Below are 23,370 nucleotides of genomic sequence, written 5' to 3' on the forward strand. Positions count from 1 at the left end.
AGAAAGATGAGGAGAATCAATATCCTTATTTTCCATCTTATAAAGGATCAATACCATCGATCTCCCAGCAAGCAAAAGAGATTCGGGAAGAGGCAAATCTCATCGAGGAGTTTTACACCAACAATATCCCTGATGAAGAAATTCATGCATACGTTGCTAACCCGCATCTCTATCCACAAGAGAATGCTTATCTCTTTCCAGCCGCATCCGCACCAACGGGATATCCGAACCCGCCAAATTCGGTGATGGACGAGCTGAGAAACGAGAAAGTGGACAAAAAGAGAATAGGGAGAAATATTGCCAAGAAATGTGACAAGATGAAAAATATTGTTACAAAATGGATTAAGGATTAGAAATCATAGCTATGTACTGTTGTAGTTGTTGTGATCTTTTTCTTGTAAGATAAATAAACGTAATATAAAGTGTGTCTTTTCTGAAATTTTGTTTTATTCATGTAACAGCATGTCTAAAGCAAATAGTAATCAAGAAACTCAAGTAAACAATAAAGGAAAGACAATCGAAGAAATCATGCAAGAAAAAGTAACTGCGGAAAATATAAAAGCCATACCACAAAATTATGTGCTTGGTATCCGTGATCTAATAAAAGAGGCTGTGAATCCAATTTATGAAATACTGAAACATGATCAAAGTCGTACTGCCTCGCATTCTAACAAAAGAACAAGTCGAAGCAAAAGCGAATCTGCTACTTCGAAAAGAGAATCAAAGAAAGAATCTAAAAAGGAATCGGAAAAGTAGGAAAGTAAGAAAGAAAAAGAACCGAAAAAGAAAGAAGCGAGTGATGAAAGCTCGACTGCTGAAAACGACCTCCGTGAAAAGACAAAGAAATTAAAGATACATGAAGGTTGTGATTTCAAGGTGTTTAAAGTCTATAACCCCAAAGAATTTCACGGGGATAGAGGAGTGATACATACCCTCCGATGGTTGGAGGAAATGGAATCGATTGTACTAATAAGCAAGTGTACAGAAAGTGAGAAGGTACAATATACCTCCCAGATGTTCAAGGGGGAGGCATTAGAGTGGTGGAATACCCTGATTGGAATCAAGAGTAGAGTGAATTTATATAACCTAGACTGGGCAACATTAAAAGCTATGGTAATGAAGAAGTTCTGTCCGATTAACGAAATGGATCAGATTCAAACCAAGCTGTGGAACCACAAGGTTGTGGGAACCAATCTCAAGGAATATAACAGCAAGTTTCTTGAGTATTGAAGAATAGTACCTCACCTGGTCACTCCTAAAATCAATAAAGTGGCGCTATATTTACGGGTTGCCAACAGAAATCTGTGACTTATTCCGTTCACATATGCCATCCACGACGGAGTCAGCTATGGAGTTGGCCGGATACCTGATAGATGGGATGTTTAGGAACCGTGATGAGAGGAAGAAGGATGATGGAAAAACGAGTGTGGGTGGAAAGATGAGGAAACCGGAAAAGAAAAGAGAATGGGAATTTGTGTATAGTCGCCCCATTTGCAAGACATGTGGTAGGAGACACTTTGGAAGATGTCTTCTACCAAACAACTCGATTACATGTAATTTTTGCAAAAGATCGGGTCATGTGGAAGCAAATTGTACAAGAAAAACAGTGGAATGTTTTGTATGTGGAGAGAAGGGACATTATAGTAATGAGTGTCCGAAGAAGAAACCAACAACGATGACGGTTGGTGCAAGTAGCAGCGGTGTGAAGACCGATGCCAAGAAAGGAAACGCTCGTGTCTTTATGTTAGAGACTCAAAAAGCAGCTGACATACCGGACTTGATCACCGGTACGTTTCCTATAAATAATGTTTATGCTAGAGTTCTATTTGCCTCGGGTGCAAACCAAAGCTTTATAGATTATAAATTTTGTAGTCTGTTAAATGAGCCCTTAGTTAAATTAGATAAACATCATAAAGTCGAGACTGCTGATGGTAATGTAAGTAGAATAACCGAGGATTTAGATAATGCTACAATTTATTTAGCCAATCACGTCATACCTGTTCGATTGTCACCCATGACATTAGCAGGTTTTGATGTAGTTTTAGGTATGGACTGGTTATCGTTTAATCAAGCCCGTATCCTGTGTAACGATAGAACCATCGACATTCGAACACCCAATAACAAAACCATTTGTATAACCGGAGATAAAGAAGGAGGAAAGGTAGGAATCATTTCTAAGATCAAATCAAGTCATTGCATATGTAAAGGATGCCTCGCATTCATAGCCTATGTAACCAAAGAACCCGAACCAAACAAGATGGAGGAAGTGCCAATCGTGTCCGAATTTCAAGATGTATTTCCTGATGAGCTACCAGGAGCCCCGCCTGATCGAGAAGTAGAATTTAAGATCAACCTCGTGCCAGGAACATCACCAATTGCCAAATCACCTTATCGTCTAGCACCTACAGAAATGAAAAAACTAAAGAAGCAATTAGATGAGCTTTTGGAAAAAGGGTTTATACGAACGAGTTTGTCACCGTGGGGAGCTCCAATTTTATTCGTAAACAAGAAGAACAGATCGATGAGGATGTGTATAGATTACCGAGAACTGAACAAGGTTACGATCAAGAACAAGTATCCATTACCAAGAATCGACGACTTGTTTGATCAGCTTCAAGGAGCAAGTTGTTTTTCCAAGATTGACCTAAGATCGGGTTATCATCAATTGAAGGTACAAGAAGAAGATATACCAAAGACAGCCTTTAGAACCCGATACGAATATTATGAGTTCACCGTAATGCCTTTCAGACTCACTAATGCTCCAGCAGCTTTTATGGACATGATGAATCGGATTTGTAAGCCATATTTGGACAAGTTTGTTATTGTTTTCATTGATGACATCCTTGTTTATTCAAAATCCAAAGACGATCATCAAGTACACCTTAAAATCATACTTGAAACCCCAAGGAACGAGAAATCATACGCCAAATTCTTGAAATGTGAATTTTGGTTGTCCGAAGTACAATTTCTTGGTCATGTTATAAATGAGAAGGGTATTCAAGTAGACCCAACAAAGATTGAGGCTATAACCAAATGGGAGAAACCCAAGACAGCTAGTCAAGTCCGAAGTTTTCTAGGCTTAGCCGGATACTATAGAAGATTCATTCAAGACTTCTCCGGAATAGCGGTCCCATTAACTTCACTCACAAGGAAAGAAATTAAGTTTGAATGGGGACCGAAGCAAGAGGTAGCATTCGAAACACTAAAACAAAAGTTAACTAATGCACCGATTCTGGCTTTGCCAGAAGGGCTAGAAAACTTTATCATTTACTGTGATACTTCGCATACGGGAATGGGAAGTGTTTTGATGCAAGGAAAGAAAGTGATTGCTTATGCTTCGAGACAATTGAAAGCTCATGAAAAGAATTACACCACGCATGATCTTGAATTAGGTGCTATAATTTTTGCATTGAAGTTATGGCGACATTACTTGTATGGTGTAAGATTCACAGTATACACTGATCACAAAATTTTGAAACATATATTCGACCAGAAGGAATTGAATATGAGACAAAGGCGTTGGATGGAAACACTTAATGATTACGACTGTGAGATTGTATATCATGAAGGAAAAGCCAACGTGGTAGCTGACGCCTTAAGTAGAAAAGAACATGAGAAACCAAAGAGAGTTCGAGCTCTTAGATTGGAACTTAAAATCGATCTAGCTAGCCAAATCAAAGAAGCTCAGAAGTTGGCACTAGAAGAAGGAAATATTAAAGCTGAAAAAGAGAATGATACAATCGATCAACTAGTCAAAGGAAGTGATGAAATACTTAGACTCGGTACAAGGATTTGGGTACCGATGATCGGAAGTCTAAGAGATAAAATTTTATAAGAAGCACACAAGTCAAAGTATATGATGCATCTAGGAAGTGACAAGATGTATCATAATCTAAAAGATGATTATTGGTGGATTGGGATGAAGAAAGACATTGCTTTGTATGTAGCTAAGTGCCTGAAGTGTTCAAAAGTGAAAGCTGAACATCAAAAGCCGTTAGGATTACTACAACAACCGGAAATCCCGATATGGAAATGGGATATGATAACTATGAATTTCATCATGAAGTTACCTAAAACTTCACGCCAAAATGATGCGATTTGGGTTATTGTCGATAGACTTACCAAGTCTGCCCATTTCATTCCAACTCAAGAAACGTTTAGTATGGATAAGTTAGCACATTTATATTTCGAGAATGTAGTATCCTTACATGGTGTGCCGCTATCCATCATTTCTGATATAGATAGTCGTTTCACTTCAAATTTTTGGTCAAGCTTTCAAAAATCTATGGGGACTCGACTAAACTTAAGTACTGCATATCATCCCCAAACTGACGGCCAAAGTGAACGAACAATTCAAACCTTGGACTTCGTGCCTGTGGTATCGACTTAGGAGGAAGTTGGGACACTCATCTTGCACTGATGGAATTCTCGTACAATAACAGTTATCATACGAGTATCCAAGCAACACCATTTGAAGCATTGTATGGATGTAAGTGTAGAACACATGTATGTTGGTCAGAAACAGGTGATAGTCAGTTGTCAGGACCTGAAATTGTTCAAAGAACCACAGATCAAGCTATACAAATCCGAGAACGATTAAAGGCAGCAAGAGATAGACAAAAGAGTTATGCGGACGTTCGTCGCAAGCCATTAGAGTTTAAAGAAGGCGATAGAGTTTTATTGAAAGTGACGCCTTGGAAAGGTGTCGTCCGATTCGGGAAGAAAGGAAAACTGAGTCCAAGATTCGTTGGACCATTCAAGATACTTGAAAGAATTGGACCATTTGCTTGTCGTTTAGAGTTACCCGATGAAATGAAAGGAATTCACGACGTGTTTCACGTATCCAATCTACGCAAGTGTTTAGGCGATGAAACCCTTGCAATGCCATTGAAAGATGTCAAGATCAACGAGAAGCTTAAATTTGTTTAAAAGACGATTCAAATAAAAGATAGCATGATCAAGTTTCTCAAACACAAACGACTCAAACTCGTGAAAGTCAAATGGGATTCAAGACGGGGACCCGAGTATACATGGGAACTCGAGTCAGAAATGAAGAAAAAGTATCCCAATCTATTCCAATAAATCTCGAGGACGAGCATATTCAAAAGGCGGGGAGGATGTAACACCGCGTCTTTTACCCTCTTTAATTTAAGTCTAAATATACTAACTTAGAAAGTATAGGGATCAAAAGTGTAAATTCTGAAAATATTGTCCCATTGCGGTACGCGACGGGGTAACACTCAACCCATCGCATAGCGCGACGGGCTTGGTGAGTCACCGGACACGTGTCCAACACCGTGTCAACACGTGGCGCAATATGACAGGCCACGTGTTACCACCGCATAAGGCGGCACAATATTGCGGCGCCGCGGTACGCGACCGGTCCCAAGAAACCCATCGCATACCGCGACGGGGTCCTAAATTCGCCTATAAAAGGGGGTGACGGGCATGAGCTCCATTCGTCCCAAACACAACTCCATTTACACACACTTAACCTCGAAAGGCGTGCCCCATTGCCGTAACAAGCCGACGTGTTGTTTTCTCGTGTTTCATGCAAGAAACGAAGTTTTAATCAAGTAGCAATCACTTAAGTGAGTAGATCAAGATCCTGCCTTTTTGTTATTATCAATCTAAACATCCGAATTAAGGTAGGAGTTATGTTTAAGTTATTTGAATTATAGCTTAGACTATCAATCGAGGCTATGGCCTTTAACCTTGATCGTATTTTTACAAACATTCATTCACAATCAAGTTTTCATAAGCATTACTTCATGACGAAGTAATGTTAAACGAAAGATATATTTTGACGGGCATGTAGTAACTGGAAGGGGGATATCACTAGTAGTAAGTTTCTTGCCTAAGGAAAAGTAATTCGCATAAATCCCAATCAACCGATGGACCCGTTTACTTACCTGGAGAAACTTACCAACGTGATAAAACCTATTAGGCCAAAGCATGCTATATCAAACGTCACATAAAACAAGTGTTTTCATTCACAATCAAAGATAAACGATTTCAAGGCTAAGCTTAGCAATCATAGCTTAATCAAAACATCATTCAAGTATTTATACAAACCTATTGTGTATAGGATAATGTCATTCACAATCAATCAATCGATCAATTAAGGTTTACAGCACCGACGATACAGGTGAATACGTCAACCTTTAATCAGTCAAAACATATTATACTCAATGAGACGAACGGGTGATTGTCTTAGCGAGTCATTCAATGTTTACATGAGATCATGCAATCTCTAAAACTTTATAATACAAAGTAGAAAATAAAGTCAACTTTGACCGAATACACATGTGTCTGGATCCAAACATAACCGTTCAGCCTAATCATTCTAAGGCTACGTGGCCGCGGGCTAATGGTCATAACTAGTCTCCCAGTAAGGGCTACGTGGTTCGGGAAAAATTGTGTGTGTAGGGCAGTGGTACATAGACCAGAAGTACAAATGCTTCTGCTGAGCTTGTAAAGAAAACTATATTTGTATTATATTGTCATTCAAATATTTTATGGAGTCATACGTGTTCACCAGCATATAGCTAACGTATTTTTCCAACCCATTGCAGGTAATTAAGCATAAGTAGCGTCAGTAAGGATTGGAGTCTTATTGAAGATAGAAGCGCGTACAAGATGACTCCGTTTTTGATATAAAATCCTTGTAATATGAAAACATATCTTTTGTAAACCAATACTCGGGTATTTAATTCCCGAGTAAATTTTCAATGTAATTAATATTATATTCAACCTAAAAGTCTTCCGCTAAAATTTACCCTAAACTCTGATATATTTACAAAACAGGTACCAACTTGAGGTCACACGCCTAGGCCCTAAGTCGGGGTGTGACAGAATCTCTCACCATTAAAATGCTATTTTGGGAATTTTCCCATATAAGAATCGTAAAACAAAGATAAATATAAAAATACACAAATGTTGTAAGATTATTTCGCATTGTTAAGAAATTGTTTTTAGCTTGGCGGTTATCGGACATTTTGATTTAAAGTTTAGACCTAGACCTACCTAAGAAAACATCTATCATGAAAATTGGGTTATGCCAAAAAGGCATTTGGTTCAATGGCATTGATGGATTGTCAACAATCAAGTTATGAAGGTTTAAATCTCATTGTAGATTTGTAGGTGCGAGGGAGCTTAAAAAAACCACAGTAACCAAGGAAACACTGTTTTTACATGTAAAAATACTAATAAAAAAATTTCAAGCGTTTAGTAAAAAGCATTTATTTTGGTAAAACAAATTATTAACTATTTTGCTATAAAGTTTTTTTTTATTATTTAAACACTTTCAAATGTGTTTATGTAAAAAAAACAAAAAAAAATGATTATGTAAAAACAGTTTTTGTATACGTAAAAATGAGTATTTTATATCTTTTTTTACATATAAACACTCGTGTTTCCCTAATTTACATCCATTAAACAAACGAAATTAAAATTAGGGTTGTAGGCCGACATATTAGAAGGCTGACATCATCACAACTGACAAGTTTATGGCCGTCTCATATGGTGAATTTACTAATGAGATAGACACAACTAAGAATGGCGACGAATCATACTATCCTTTGTTGTAATATCAAAGACAACAAACCTTGAACTTTGTTGTAATGTTGAATCATATTATCCTTTGTTTACATCTAGACTATAGCAACCCCATAGAGATTTTATTTTCATACAAACTTTTAATTTGTAGTTTTATCATCCCCTTTATTTAGTCCATGAAAACATAAACTTTGTAACTCTATTGTCTTTTTTTATGAATTTTGTCATACTTATAAACTGGAATTTGTAGCTTTATCATCAACTATTTTTTAACCATCCGAAATTCGAATTATGACTTTATATCCAACTTATCAATAGTTTGCATTAAACACCTTGTGAGTGGTCAGACAGTTTGTCATACAACTTCTTATTATCGGAATAATATAGTGGGAATTTATACGTTTATCGTCTATTTTATGAAATTTATCGTATGAGATTGGAATTAGTAGCTTTCTCTTAAGTGTTATTTTAATCATCCAAACTTGTAATTTGTAACTTAATAATTCAATTTATTTTCAGTTTGGGTTAAACAACTTGTGATTGTCAAAGCCTCAGCATAATACTTTCTTCTTATCTGAATAATATAGTTGGCTACATGGATTTTGATCCCTTACAATAGTTATAATTGCGAAACTACAACCGAACGAGGTCCCCAACGGCTAAAAATATTTATTGTTGTATCTGGTAACTATATCATATTGCTCTCCCAAAAATTCAATATGAATTCCGAAAAGCTTTGCCTTTTTTTAATTTTTTTTATAGACATATTGGAAGTTGATTATTAACAATATGCAATCTACAATTACCAAAAGTTGACCTGTTACCATACCATATGCAACATGGTTGCATTATGAAAGGTAGCAAGTCATGTTTGGTTAATTGCAGCTGCTAAATCATATCCCACCGGTGGCAAAATTTATAAGACAATACATTGCCATTAAATGGTTAAATGATATATATTCGATCTAAAAGTTGTCACGTTTTTGCGTTAAATGGTTAAAAAAATACATCCCGTTTTCATAGGTGAGACTCGACAAGAAGGGAGTAAACGAAGTCATAGGCATAGGCTCACTTTACGACTATGAGATACAAGGTTTGAAAGCCCCTTTGCTCAAGCTAAATTCTTTATAGGAACCAAAATACACGTCTAATAGGATGAAAAATTATATTATTTATCTAGGTGTGATATTATAACTTCAAATAAATGGAATATATGTACTTGAAAGTTCATATGATATTATAACAGTGTTTTAAATCTCAAATGTTCGTATAAGGTTTATATTTCAAGATAAAGAAAAGGATGGGGTCGAGATCGTGATTGATTAAGCAATCTGAGAAGTTTTAAAATACATAATGGCTTTGCTGCAATGCGTTTTTTACACATATATGACACCTGGATACGAGCCATAAAGAACATGCTTTTGAAGATAAAGCTCATGATAAAGAACATGATGGCCATTATGAGCATGTTTTAAGGTTCTTATGTTCTAAACTTTATGCTTTACGGTCTTCAAGGGGACAACATTATATGGTTGGAGGAAACTGATATTGGGAAGAGCTGGTGGGAACTGATATTGGGGGCTTTTGTTCTCAAGTGTAAACTTTGTTGTGTGCATAATCAACTTGTTAAGGTACGCTTGAGCATTATAATTATTTTTATTTAAATATTTTATAACTTGAGGTCAAGTATGATATAAATCATGTTTCAGGTTACTTCAACCTCCGTAAGACTCGTAGAAAGTGCTACATTTGAATGACGAAATAAGTGGCTTGTGTACTATTGTTAAGTGAATACTCTTTGGCACGTCGATAACGGGCCCAAAACGTTGGCCGGGCCTTGCATAGCCTCTAAACCGACCCTGCTCATCATTTATTGTCATTTTTTTTAAATGGTTACCTCTTATGAGCCAATAATGTTGTTAAAATGTTCGTCATATCCGATGAAGACGTTGGACATGGATGTTATCATATCCGACGTCATTGACCATAGTCACCAGTGTGTGTATTCTAAATGCTCTATTGATGATGTAAAATTGCACATATTTTGATGTATGTTTCTTAGAAGTAAGTAAACACTCTTTTCTAAACAAATAGTAGTGTTTTGTAGGTGCAATCCATTGCTTGTTAGCCCTCATGTTTATCTGTTGTAAGTTTTAACATATTAGGTTGCTAAAATTGTAGATTTTGTTTGGCTTAAAAGTTTAGATCAGTGTTATGATTTTATGAAAGTAGGTGTAGGTCCTTTATTTTGACAACGTATTTAAAAACGGTTCGGTATAATGGGGTTTTAGTTCTGAACCGGATGATTTTATCGTTTCCATTGATGTATCCAATATCACTTGCCCTGCAACAACCAAGGTAAGTGAAGTAATTCTATGAGTTTTAGATTTAAAAAAAGAATCTAAACATTTTAAAAATTCCAGTTACATATAGTAACATCGATGTGAAATTTGCTAGAGAAAATAACATCTATTTTATGTCAATCTTTGTTGTTTCTTCGTCGCCTCTTTTACTAGTAGCTAATTATACTTGTTCAAAGCTTAACACTAATATTATATCTTTTATGTTATCTAACAAATGAGTTAGGTTATTCTACAAATGAGAATAGACATGAGAAGGATGAGATGAATTTGTTGTCACACAAAAAGTCCCTCAAAAAAATTAATAAAAAATTATAACTCAAAACTAAAAAAAAAGTGAAAGAACAATAATGTTTCTCCTGTCTTTCTCACTCTAAAAAAAAGAAAAAAAAAAGACCCGATGTTAAGGTAAAAAGATTATTGTGTCTTTTTGTTTATCAATGTGTTTTTTTTTCGTCATTGATTTGTCTTTTTTCTTTAACATTGTTGTTTTTTTCTTAATATTGTGTTATATTACTCAACATTGTGCTATATTTTGCGATCTGTTATGACATTTTTTATTTATAATTGTGTATTTTTTTAATTTTAATTATTGTGTTTTTTTTCTCGGCATTTTATCTTTTCGTCTTGTTTTTTGAACGAGAATGATGGGTGAAATATTTTAGCTTTTATAATGTTTTAGTTTTTTATATATATTTTGAGTTATGATTTTTTTATTATTATTATTTTGAATGGTTTTTTGTGTGACCACAAATACTTCTCATGCTTTTTATTTTTGTCTCCCTTTGTATTTTAACTTTATCCGTAATAAATATAAGTCAAATTGAAATTTAATAATTCCACCTTTGTACGATTGGCCATTAGTAATCCCACGTGAGAATATTCTAATGCAGCGGTAAAACCAAACAGAAGATCGAATCACGTTGATTCAATCGAATACCGTGATGAACTTCCAAACCCTAAAAATCTCACCCAAAGGTCAGGGAAAATGAAGAGAAAAAATAATTATTATAAAATTCAAGTCTATCTCTTCAGATTACATCAACATAACATAAATAGAGTTTCAAATACGAAATGGGTCTAAAATGGGCCATGGGCCAAACATAAACCCAAAAACAAAAACATAAAAACCGACAAAAAACATAAAATGGTCCATAACTTTATTTAGGAGTCGTTTCTGGGCTTCGGACAGGGGCCAAACCACCGTGGGCTGTTTGCCACAATGTGCTCCTCGTCTCAAGCTTCGATTTGACTGGTAATGGGCATGTAACGGAGCTTTGTCGGCCAAGTTATGCCCGTTTTCGTGGGCCCCCTTTGGAGACACGATCACGGGCCTCCAAATATAACATGACTTGTTCTTCAATACTTGGGCCTTCATCATATTCCTTATGGAAGTTCCACATTTTAAACATTTTTGTTTCATTGAACCTCCGTTTGAAAAAAATTTAACGACATTAAGTTTTATCCGAATTTCAAATTAATGTTTTAAGGTTTTTGATCGGAAGGACGATACGAGTTGGTTAATGTAAAACTTATCCGAAGTTCAAACTAATTTTTTTAGATATCATTCTGATCAAATCAAAACGTCGGTAACCTACCGGTCATACCATAACGAATCAAATCGATACCCACCAAATTTCAACCGTTCGTCCCGCCGCAATACACAAGTTAGTCTCCATTCAGCTGTGAACGTGGACCACTTGTGCCACAAGCATGTAACACGTGCTCTTTAGTTGTGGTGCTTGCTGCGCATTGGGTTGCATATTAATTGATAATAAGTGATTAAAGGACCACATGTGCCTAAAAAACTTTACAAAACACGTATATGATCATGTGGAAATGAATACACATCAATGACCTAATTATCATGACTGTCCTCTAATATAATTAATATAGAACATTGACCATTCTTTAAGATTCACACCTAACGGTAAGCATGTTTTAGAAACCTGTTAATCAAACGAACCCAAAAATCAAGCCGAAATCAAACCGGTTTAAACCGATCATATAGAAACTGTTTTAGAAACCGATGCATATGTGTGTGTTTTTCTATGTATATTAATTATGTATGTAAATATTATTTATGTATCTATATATGTATTATGTACGGTAGGTATATAGGTATGTATGTAGTTATTTTTGTGTTTTAGTAGAAGTATTCTTTTATAGAAAACCGCTTCCAAACTGACCCTAACCGGTTTCATCATGTCCAGTTTTCAATGCCTCAACCCTGTTCGGTATTTCAGAAACTGGTTTTGACTACCTTAACCAGAAATCGGTTCGGTTTAGGGTAAATAACCGATTTGTGCACCTCTAATGCATGTGTACTTAAGAATCACATATGAGCATAACATTCTTACCTGATCAATCAAACGCTAGATCTAAGATTTTTCATTTTTTTTAGTCTTTTTAAGTATTTTTTTTTCCTTATTACTATATATTTTTTTAAATCGACATGTTTAAAGTGCATTAGCTGTGACTATAATAAACTTTGCCCTTCATTAATAAGTGGTGTTAAATTAGTCAAAACCGGGGGGGGGGGGGGGCGGTCCGAAATTAGATATTGGTTAACGTGATAAAAATATAATACAATCAGAACCGCATGTTCCCAGGTACCAGGTCTTTATATACCCCTCACTTCTATTTTAATTTTCATCAACTTCAAGCATTGTACCCTAGTGAAAGATAAACACACACGTATACACACATATATAGATTATAATCATGCATGTTCTTCACATGAACACAGGAGAAGGAGAGACTAGCTATGCCAAAAACTCACACCTTCAGGTAAACACGTCATATTGTCAATTGCATAATATTTTGTGAAGAGTAAACTGCCATTTCCGTCCCTAATTGACGGTATTCACACATATATTGTTTTATTATAAAGGGTATTATTGAGGGAAATGGCAGTTTACTCTTTTGTGAAATATCCGAAACATATATAACTAACATGAAGGTTTGAGTGCAGAAGAAGATAATATCAGTAGGTAATTCAATGGTGGAATCTGCCATTTTTAACATCATGTTGGAGGTGCAGCCCAAGAGCATGGGAGTTGCAGACTTGGGGTGCTCTTCTGGACACAACTCGCTGATGGTGGTCTCTAAGATAATCCACACGGTTAATGTTGTTAGCCAGCAGATTGGTCTATCAGTACCTGAACTAAGGGTGTCACTGAATGATCTCCCTGGTAACGACTTTAACGATGTGTTTAAGTCATTGCCAGAGCTTTACAATAAGATGAAGAAAGATTATGGTATTGAAGATTGCTACGTTTGGGGCTTGCCTGGTTCGTTTTATGGAAGCTTGTTTCCAGCCCAAAGTCTTCACTTTGTTCATTCTTCTTCTAGCCTCCACTGGCTGTCTCAGGTTAGTATCTTTATAGGTTATTTTATTGATATACATAACTATTTTCAGATTTTTATGGTTTTGGTCACTTATAATCTTTTAGTACACTCGAAATACAAATTTTTCACCTTGATCGAAATACAAATTATGATGAATGACTCATTGGTTTGAATAAGTAGTTGCAAAGTCTCAGACGCAAGAAACTAAAAGTATCAACTACCAACGGTATAAAACACTTGTTCGTTGTCATACAAACAATATCTTGAAAAAGCCTACTACAAAAAGTTAAAGCCATAAGTAGTAGAGACCAAAATGGTCCACTTGAAACTCACATGTTATATGCATGGGAACCACATGGTACAATATACTAACTTTACATGAATTGATAGTCATAGTTGGTATAGTTAATCTATTGGCTTGTGATATTTGACTTAGGTACCATTTGGTTTGAAGCATAAGGTTGGAACTCATTTGAATAAAGAGAAGTTATACTTATCGAAAAGTAGCTCAACGAGTGTTGTAAAAGCATACCAGCAACAGTTCCATGAGGATTTCTCGTTGTTTTTAAGGTCACGGGCTAAAGAAATGGTTAGCAAGGGTCGGATGGTTTTGTCATTCATGGGTCGACGGTCCCCAAACCCATGTGCAGACGAGGCTTGTTACCAATGGGAGCTTCTAGCCAATGCCTTGATGAGTCTTGCTTTAGATGTGTGTTCTCCATCCTTCTCTCTTTTCTTAAATGAGTAACTATATTTTTTGAAAAGTCATCAAAGTGGTGTTTCAAATGTGATTAATCTTATTGATAAGTTTATACATATGTTTTTGTAGGGACTTCTTGAGAAGGAAAAGATTGATTCATTTAATGCTCCTTATTATGCACCTAGCCTCGAAGAAGTGGCACGTGAAGTTGAGTATGATGGATCATTTGTAGTCGATGGTGCTGAGACGTTTGAGATAAAATGGGATGATGGTGACAAGAGTGAATTTAATATATCAAGCGGTTATCGAGTGGCTAAAACCATTCGCGCTGTGGTGGAGCCAATGTTAGAGAGTCATTTTGATCTTAGGCCGGAATTGATGGATGAGTTGTTCCGAAGATACGCGAAAATTATCGATGATTGCCTCTCTAAGACAAAGTTAATATACATCATTTTAGTCATTTCTTTAATGAGAAATGAGTAATTAATATATTGATCTAAGTGTGTATCCTTTGCTTTTTAATGTTTGAAGATATATAAATGGAACACTTATGTATTACTAAAATAAGAATCAAGGGAGTGTAATTTATCATAATGTTTATTTTCTTAAAGTATACTTTCATTTTTACCACATGGTATTCTATGTAAAAACAGTTTTTGTATACGTAAAAATGAGTATTTTATATCTTTTTTTACATATAAACACTCGTGTTTCCCTAATTTACATCCATTAAACAAACGAAATTAAAATTAGGGTTGTAGGCCGACATATTAGAAGGCTGACATCATCACAACCGACAAGTTTATGGCCGTCTCATATGGTGAATTTACTAATGAGATAGACACAACTAAGAATGGCGACGAATCATACTATCCTTTGTTGTAATATCAAAGACAACAAACCTTGAACTTTGTTGTAATGTTGAATCATATTATCCTTTGTTTACATCTAGACTATAGCAACCCCATAGAGATTTTATTTTCATACAAACTTTTAATTTGTAGTTTTATCATCCCCTTTATTTAGTCCATGAAAACATAAACTTTGTAACTCTATTGTCTTTTTTTATGAATTTTGTCATACTTATAAACTGGAATTTGTAGCTTTATCATCAACTATTTTTTAACCATCCGAAATTCGAATTATGACTTTATATCCAACTTATCAATAGTTTGCATTAAACACCTTGTGAGTGGTCAGACAGTTTGTCATACTACTTCTTATTATCGGAATAATATAGTGGGAATTTATACGTTTATCGTCTATTTTATGAAATTTATCGTATGAGATTGGAATTAGTAGCTTTCTCTTAAGTGTTATTTTAATCATCCAAACTTGTAATTTGTAACTTAATAATTCAATTTATTTTCAGTTTGAGTTAAACAACTTGTGATTGTCAAAACCTCAGCATAATACTTTCTTCTTATCTGAATAATATAGTTGGCTACATGGATTTTGATCCCTTACAATAGTTATAATTGCGAAACTACAACCGAACGAGGTCCCCAATGGCTAAAAATATTTATTGTTGTATCTGGTAACTATATCATATTGCTCTCCCAAAAATTCAATATGAATTCCGAAAAGCTTTGCCTTTTTTTAATTTTTTTTATAGACATATTGGAAGTTGATTATTAAAGATATGCAATCTACAATTACCAAAAGTTGACCTGTTACCATACCATATGCAACATGGTTGCATTATGAAAGGTAGCAAGTCATGTTTGGTTAATTGCAGCTGCTAAATCATATCCCACCGGTGGCAAAATTTATAAGACAATACATTGCCATTAAATGGTTAAATGATATATATTCGATCTAAAAGTTGTCACGTTTTTGCGTTAAATGGTTAAAAAAATACATCCCGTTTTCATAGGTGAGACTCGACAAGAAGGGAGTAAACGAAGTCATAGGCATAGGCTCACTTTACGACTATGAGATACAAGGTTTGAAAGCCCCTTTGCTCAAGCTAAATTCTTTATAGGAACCAAAATACACGTCTAATAGGATGAAAAATTATATTATTTATCTAGGTGTGATATTATAACTTCAAATAAATGGAATATATGTACTTGAAAGTTCATATGATATTATAACAGTGTTTTAAATCTCAAATGTTCGTATAAGGTTTATATTTCAAGATAAAGAAAAGGATGGGGTCGAGATTGTGATAGATTAAGCAATCTGAGAAGTTTTAAAATACATAATGGCTTTGCTGCAATGCGTTTTTTACACATATATGACACCTGGATACGAGCCATAAAGAACATGCTTTTGAAGATAAAGCTCATGATAAAGAACATGATGGCCATTATGAGCATGTTTTAAGGTTCTTATGTTCTAAACTTTATGCTTTACGGTCTTCAAGGGGACAACATTATATGGTTGGAGGAAACTGATATTGGGAAGAGCTGGTGGGAACTGATATTGGGGGCTTTTGTTCTCAAGTGTAAACTTTGTTGTGTGCATAATCAACTTGTTAAGGTACGCTTGAGCATTATAATTATTTTTATTTAAATATTTTATTAACTTGAGGTCAAGTATGATATAAATCATGTTTCAGGTTACTTCAACCTCCGTAAGACTCGTAGAAAGTGCTACATTTGAATGACGAAATAAGTGGCTTGTGTACTATTGTTAAGTGAATACTCTTTGGCACGTCGATAACGGGCCCAAAACGGTGGCCGGGCCTTGCATAGCCTCTAAACCGACCCTGCTCATCATTTATTGTCATTTTTTTTAAATGGTTACCTCTTATGAGCCAATAATGTTGTTAAAATGTTCGTCATATCCGATGAAGACGTTGGACATGGATGTTATCATATCCGACGTCATTGACCATAGTCACCAGTGTGTGTATTCTAAATGCTCTATTGATGATGTAAAATTGCACATATTTTGATGTATGTTTCTTAGAAGTAAGTAAACACTCTTTTCTAAACAAATAGTAGTGTTTTGTAGGTGCAATCCATTGCTTGTTAGCCCTCATGTTTATCTGTTGTAAGTTTTAACATATTAGGTTGCTAAAATTGTAGATTTTGTTTGGCTTAAAAGTTTAGATCAGTGTTATGATTTTATGAAAGTAGGTGTAGGTCCTTTATTTTGACAACGTATTTAAAAACGGTTCGGTATAATGGGGTTTTAGTTCTGAACCGGATGATTTTATCGTTTCCATTGATGTATCCAATATCACTTGCCCTGCAACAACCAAGGTAAGTGAAGTAATTCTATGAGTTTTAGATTTAAAAAAAGAATCTAAACATTTTAAAAATTCCAGTTACATATAGTAACATCGATGTGAAATTTGCTAGAGAAAATAACATCTATTTTATGTCAATCTTTGTTGTTTCTTCGTCGCCTCTTTTACTAGTAGCTAATTATACTTGTTCAAAGCTTAACACTAATATTATATCTTTTATGTTATCTAACAAATGAGTTAGGTTATTCTACAAATGAGAATAGACATGAGAAGGATGAGATGAATTTGTTGTCACACAAAAAGTCCCTCAAAAAAATTAATAAAAAATTATAACTCAAAACTAAAAAAAAAGTGAAAGAACAATAATGTTTCTCCTGTCTTTCTCACTCTAAAAAAAAGAAAAAAAAAAGACCCGATGTTAAGGTAAAAAGATTATTGTGTCTTTTTGTTTATCAATGTGTTTTTTTTTCGTCATTGATTTGTCTTTTTTCTTTAACATTGTTGTTTTTTTCTTAATATTGTGTTATATTACTCAACATTGTGCTATATTTTGCGATCTGTTATGACATTTTTTATTTATAATTGTGTATTTTTTTAATTTTAATTATTGTGTTTTTTTTCTCGGCATTTTATCTTTTCGTCTTGTTTTTTGAACGAGAATGATGGGTGAAATATTTTAGCTTTTATAATGTTTTAGTTTTTTATATATATTTTGAGTTATGATTTTTTTATTATTATTATTTTGAATGGTTTTTTGTGTGACGACAAATACTTCTCATGCTTTTTATTTTTGTCTCCCTTTGTATTTTAACTTTATCCGTAATAAATATAAGTCAAATTGAAATTTAATAATTCCACCTTTGTATGATTGGCCATTAGTAATCCCACGTGAGAATATTCTAATGCAGCGGTAAAACCAAACAGAAGATCGAATCACGTTGATTCAATCGAATACCGTGATGAACTTCCAAACCCTAAAAATCTCACCCAAAGGTCAGGGAAAATGAAGAGAAAAAATAATTATTATAAAATTCAAGTCTATCTCTTCAGATTACATCAACATAACATAAATAGAGTTTCAAATACGAAATGGGTCTAAAATGGGCCATGGGCCAAACATAAACCCAAAAACAAAAACATAAAAACCGACAAAAAACATAAAATGGTCCATAACTTTATTTAGGAGTCGTTTCTGGGCTTCGGACAGGGGCCAAACCACCGTGGGCTGTTTGCCACAATGTGCTCCTCGTCTCAAGCTTCGATTTGACTGGTAATGGGCATGTAACGGAGCTTTGTCGGCCAAGTTATGCCCGTTTTCGTGGGCCCCCTTTGGAGACACGATCACGGGCCTCCAAATATAACATGGCTTGTTCTTCAATACTTGGGCCTTCATCATATTCCTTATGGAAGTTCCACATTTTAAACATTTTTGTTTCATTGAACCTCCGTTTGAAAAAAATTTAACGACATTAAGTTTTATCCGAATTTCAAATTAATGTTTTAAGGTTTTTGATCGGAAGGACGATACGAGTTGGTTAATGTAAAACTTATCCGAAGTTCAAACTAATTTTTTTAGATATCATTCTGATCAAATCAAAACGTCGGTAACCTACCGGTCATACCATAACGAATCAAATCGATACCCACCAAATTTCAACCGTTCGTCCCGCCGCAATACACAAGTTAGTCTCCATTCAGCTGTGAACGTGGACCACTTGTGCCACAAGCATGTAACACGTGCTCTTTAGTTGTGGTGCTTGCTGCGCATTGGGTTGCATATTAATTGATAATAAGTGATTAAAGGACCACATGTGCCTAAAAAACTTTACAAAACACGTATATGATCATGTGGAAATGAATACACATCAATGACCTAATTATCATGACTGTCCTCTAATATAATTAATATAGAACATTGACCATTCTTTAAGATTCACACCTAACGGTAAGCATGTTTTAGAAACCTGTTAATCAAACGAACCCAAAAATCAAGCCGAAATCAAACCGGTTTAAACCGATCATATAGAAACTGTTTTAGAAACCGATGCATATGTGTGTGTTTTTCTATGTATATTAATTATGTATGTAAATATTATTTATGTATCTATATATGTATTATGTACGGTAGGTATATAGGTATGTATGTAGTTATTTTTGTGTTTTAGTAGAAGTATTCTTTTATAGAAAACCGCTTCCAAACTGACCCTAACCGGTTTCATCATGTCCAGTTTTCAATGCCTCAACCCTGTTCGGTATTTCAGAAACTGGTTTTGACTACCTTAACCAGAAATCGGTTCGGTTTAGGGTAAATAACCGATTTGTGCACCTCTAATGCATGTGTACTTAAGAATCACATATGAGCATAACATTCTTACCTGATCAATCAAACGCTAGATCTAAGATTTTTCATTTTTTTTAGTCTTTTTAAGTATTTTTTTTTCCTTATTACTATATATTTTTTTAAATCGACATGTTTAAAGTGCATTAGCTGTGACTATAATAAACTTTGCCCTTCATTAATAAGTGGTGTTAAATTAGTCAAAACCGGGGGGGGGGGGGGGGGGGGGGCGGTCCGAAATTAGATATTGGTTAACGTGATAAAAATATAATACAATCAGAACCGCATGTTCCCAGGTACCAGGTCTTTATATACCCCTCACTTCTATTTTAATTTTCATCAACTTCAAGCATTGTACCCTAGTGAAAGATAAACACACACGTATACACACATATATAGATTATAATCATGCATGTTCTTCACATGAACACAGGAGAAGGAGAGACTAGCTATGCCAAAAACTCACACCTTCAGGTAAACACGTCATATTGTCAATTGCATAATATTTTGTGAAGAGTAAACTGCCATTTCCGTCCCTAATTGACGGTATTCACACATATATTGTTTTATTATAAAGGGTATTATTGAGGGAAATGGCAGTTTACTCTTTTGTGAAATATCCGAAACATATATAACTAACATGAAGGTTTGAGTGCAGAAGAAGATAATATCAGTAGGTAATTCAATGGTGGAATCTGCCATTTTTAACATCATGTTGGAGGTGCAGCCCAAGAGCATGGGAGTTGCAGACTTGGGGTGCTCTTCTGGACACAACTCGCTGATGGTGGTCTCTAAGATAATCCACACGGTTAATGTTGTTAGCCAGCAGATTGGTCTATCAGTACCTGAACTAAGGGTGTCACTGAATGATCTCCCTGGTAACGACTTTAACGATGTGTTTAAGTCATTGCCAGAGCTTTACAATAAGATGAAGAAAGATTATGGTATTGAAGATTGCTACGTTTGGGGCTTGCCTGGTTCGTTTTATGGAAGCTTGTTTCCAGCCCAAAGTCTTCACTTTGTTCATTCTTCTTCTAGCCTCCACTGGCTGTCTCAGGTTAGTATCTTTATAGGTTATTTTATTGATATACATAACTATTTTCAGATTTTTATGGTTTTGGTCACTTATAATCTTTTAGTACACTCGAAATACAAATTTTTCACCTTGATCGAAATACAAATTATGATGAATGACTCATTGGTTTGAATAAGTAGTTGCAAAGTCTCAGACGCAAGAAACTAAAAGTATCAACTACCAACGGTATAAAACACTTGTTCGTTGTCATACAAACAATATCTTGAAAAAGCCTACTACAAAAAGTTAAAGCCATAAGTAGTAGAGACCAAAATGGTCCACTTGAAACTCACATGTTATATGCATGGGAACCACATGGTACAATATACTAACTTTACATGAATTGATAGTCATAGTTGGTATAGTTAATCTATTGGCTTGTGATATTTGACTTAGGTACCATTTGGTTTGAAGCATAAGGTTGGAACTCATTTGAATAAAGAGAAGTTATACTTATCGAAAAGTAGCTCAACGAGTGTTGTAAAAGCATACCAGCAACAGTTCCATGAGGATTTCTCGTTGTTTTTAAGGTCACGGGCTAAAGAAATGGTTAGCAAGGGTCGGATGGTTTTGTCATTCATGGGTCGACGGTCCCCAAACCCATGTGCAGACGAGGCTTGTTACCAATGGGAGCTTCTAGCCAATGCCTTGATGAGTCTTGCTTTAGATGTGTGTTCTCCATCCTTCTCTCTTTTCTTAAATGAGTAACTATATTTTTTGAAAAGTCATCAAAGTGGTGTTTCAAATGTGATTAATCTTATTGATAAGTTTATACATATGTTTTTGTAGGGACTTCTTGAGAAGGAAAAGATTGATTCATTTAATGCTCCTTATTATGCACCTAGCCTCGAAGAAGTGGCACGTGAAGTTGAGTATGATGGATCATTTGTAGTCGATGGTGCTGAGACGTTTGAGATAAAATGGGATGATGGTGACAAGAGTGAATTTAATATATCAAGCGGTTATCGAGTGGCTAAAACCATTCGCGCTGTGGTGGAGCCAATGTTAGAGAGTCATTTTGATCTTAGGCCGGAATTGATGGATGAGTTGTTCCGAAGATACGCGAAAATTATCGATGATTGCCTCTCTAAGACAAAGTTAATATACATCATTTTAGTCATTTCTTTAATGAGAAATGAGTAATTAATATATTGATCTAAGTGTGTATCCTTTGCTTTTTAATGTTTGAAGATATATAAATGGAACACTTATGTATTACTAAAATAAGAATCAAGGGAGTGTAATTTATCATAATGTTTATTTTCTTAAAGTATACTTTCATTTTTACCACATGGTATTCTATGTAAAAACAGTTTTTGTATACGTAAAAATGAGTATTTTATATCTTTTTTTACATATAAACACTCGTGTTTCCCTAATTTACATCCATTAAACAAACGAAATTAAAATTAGGGTTGTAGGCCGACATATTAGAAGGCTGACATCATCACAACCGACAAGTTTATGGCCGTCTCATATGGTGAATTTACTAATGAGATAGACACAACTAAGAATGGCGACGAATCATACTATCCTTTGTTGTAATATCAAAGACAACAAACCTTGAACTTTGTTGTAATGTTGAATCATATTATCCTTTGTTTACATCTAGACTATAGCAACCCCATAGAGATTTTATTTTCATACAAACTTTTAATTTGTAGTTTTATCATCCCCTTTATTTAGTCCATGAAAACATAAACTTTGTAACTCTATTGTCTTTTTTTATGAATTTTGTCATACTTATAAACTGGAATTTGTAGCTTTATCATCAACTATTTTTTAACCATCCGAAATTCGAATTATGACTTTATATCCAACTTATCAATAGTTTGCATTAAACACCTTGTGAGTGGTCAGACAGTTTGTCATACTACTTCTTATTATCGGAATAATATAGTGGGAGTTTATCGTCTATTTTATGAAATTTATCGTATGAGATTGGAATTAGTAGCTTTCTCTTAAGTGTTATTTTAATCATCCAAACTTGTAATTTGTAACTTAATAATTCAATTTATTTTCAGTTTGGGTTAAACAACTTGTGATTGTCAAAGCCTCAGCATAATACTTTCTTCTTATCTGAATAATATAGTTGGCTACATGGATTTTGATCCCTTACAATAGTTATAATTGCGAAACTACAACAGAACGAGGTCCCCAACGGCTAAAAATATTTATTGTTGTATCTGGTAACTATATCATATTGCTCTCCCAAAAATTCAATATGAATTCCGAAAAGCTTTGCCTTTTTTTAATTTTTTTTATAGACATATTGGAAGTTGATTATTAAAGATATGCAATCTACAATTACCAAAAGTTGACCTGTTACCATACCATATGCAACATGGTTGCATTATGAAAGGTAGCAAGTCATGTTTGGTTAATTGCAGCTGCTAAATCATATCCCACCGGTGGCAAAATTTATAAGACAATACATTGCCATTAAATGGTTAAATGATATATATTCTATCTAAAAGTTGTCACGTTTTTGCGTTAAATGGTTAAAAAAATACATCCCGTTTTCATAGGTGAGACTCGACAAGAAGGGAGTAAACGAAGTCATAGGCATAGGCTCACTTTACGACTATGAGATACAAGGTTTGAAAGCCCCTTTGCTCAAGCTAAATTCTTTATAGGAACCAAAATACACGTCTAATAGGATGAAAAATTATATTATTTATCTAGGTGTGATATTATAACTTCAAATAAATGGAATATATGTACTTGAAAGTTCATATGATATTATAACAGTGTTTTAAATCTCAAATGTTCGTATAAGGTTTATATTTC

The 23,370-nt window shown here is 34.6% G+C and overlaps 2 protein-coding genes across 2 annotated transcripts; both read left to right on the top strand.

The window, feature by feature from the left end:
* The first annotated feature begins 12,505 nt into the window (after positions 1 to 12,505).
* On the top strand, positions 12,506 to 14,451 carry LOC143530030 (putative jasmonic acid carboxyl methyltransferase 2). Its single transcript, XM_077025671.1, has 4 exons — positions 12,506 to 12,707; positions 12,892 to 13,290; positions 13,705 to 13,977; positions 14,098 to 14,451. The coding sequence occupies exons 1-4, from the start codon at positions 12,642 to 12,644 to the stop codon at positions 14,449 to 14,451; spliced, it is 1,092 nt and encodes a 363-aa protein (XP_076881786.1). The 5' UTR covers positions 12,506 to 12,641.
* A 5,326-nt stretch (positions 14,452 to 19,777) lies between these two features.
* Positions 19,778 to 21,723, top strand: LOC143530032 (putative jasmonic acid carboxyl methyltransferase 2). Its single transcript, XM_077025672.1, has 4 exons — positions 19,778 to 19,979; positions 20,164 to 20,562; positions 20,977 to 21,249; positions 21,370 to 21,723. Exons 1-4 carry the CDS (start codon positions 19,914 to 19,916, stop codon positions 21,721 to 21,723), a joined length of 1,092 nt encoding a protein of 363 aa, XP_076881787.1. The 5' UTR covers positions 19,778 to 19,913.
* The last annotated feature ends 1,647 nt before the right edge of the window (positions 21,724 to 23,370 follow it).

Source organism: Bidens hawaiensis, unplaced genomic scaffold (assembly GCF_021521415.1).
Source record: "Bidens hawaiensis isolate Kalapana, Puna unplaced genomic scaffold, B.hawaiensis_p1.1 tig00008819_1, whole genome shotgun sequence".
Classification (NCBI taxonomy): Eukaryota; Viridiplantae; Streptophyta; class Magnoliopsida; order Asterales; family Asteraceae; genus Bidens; species Bidens hawaiensis.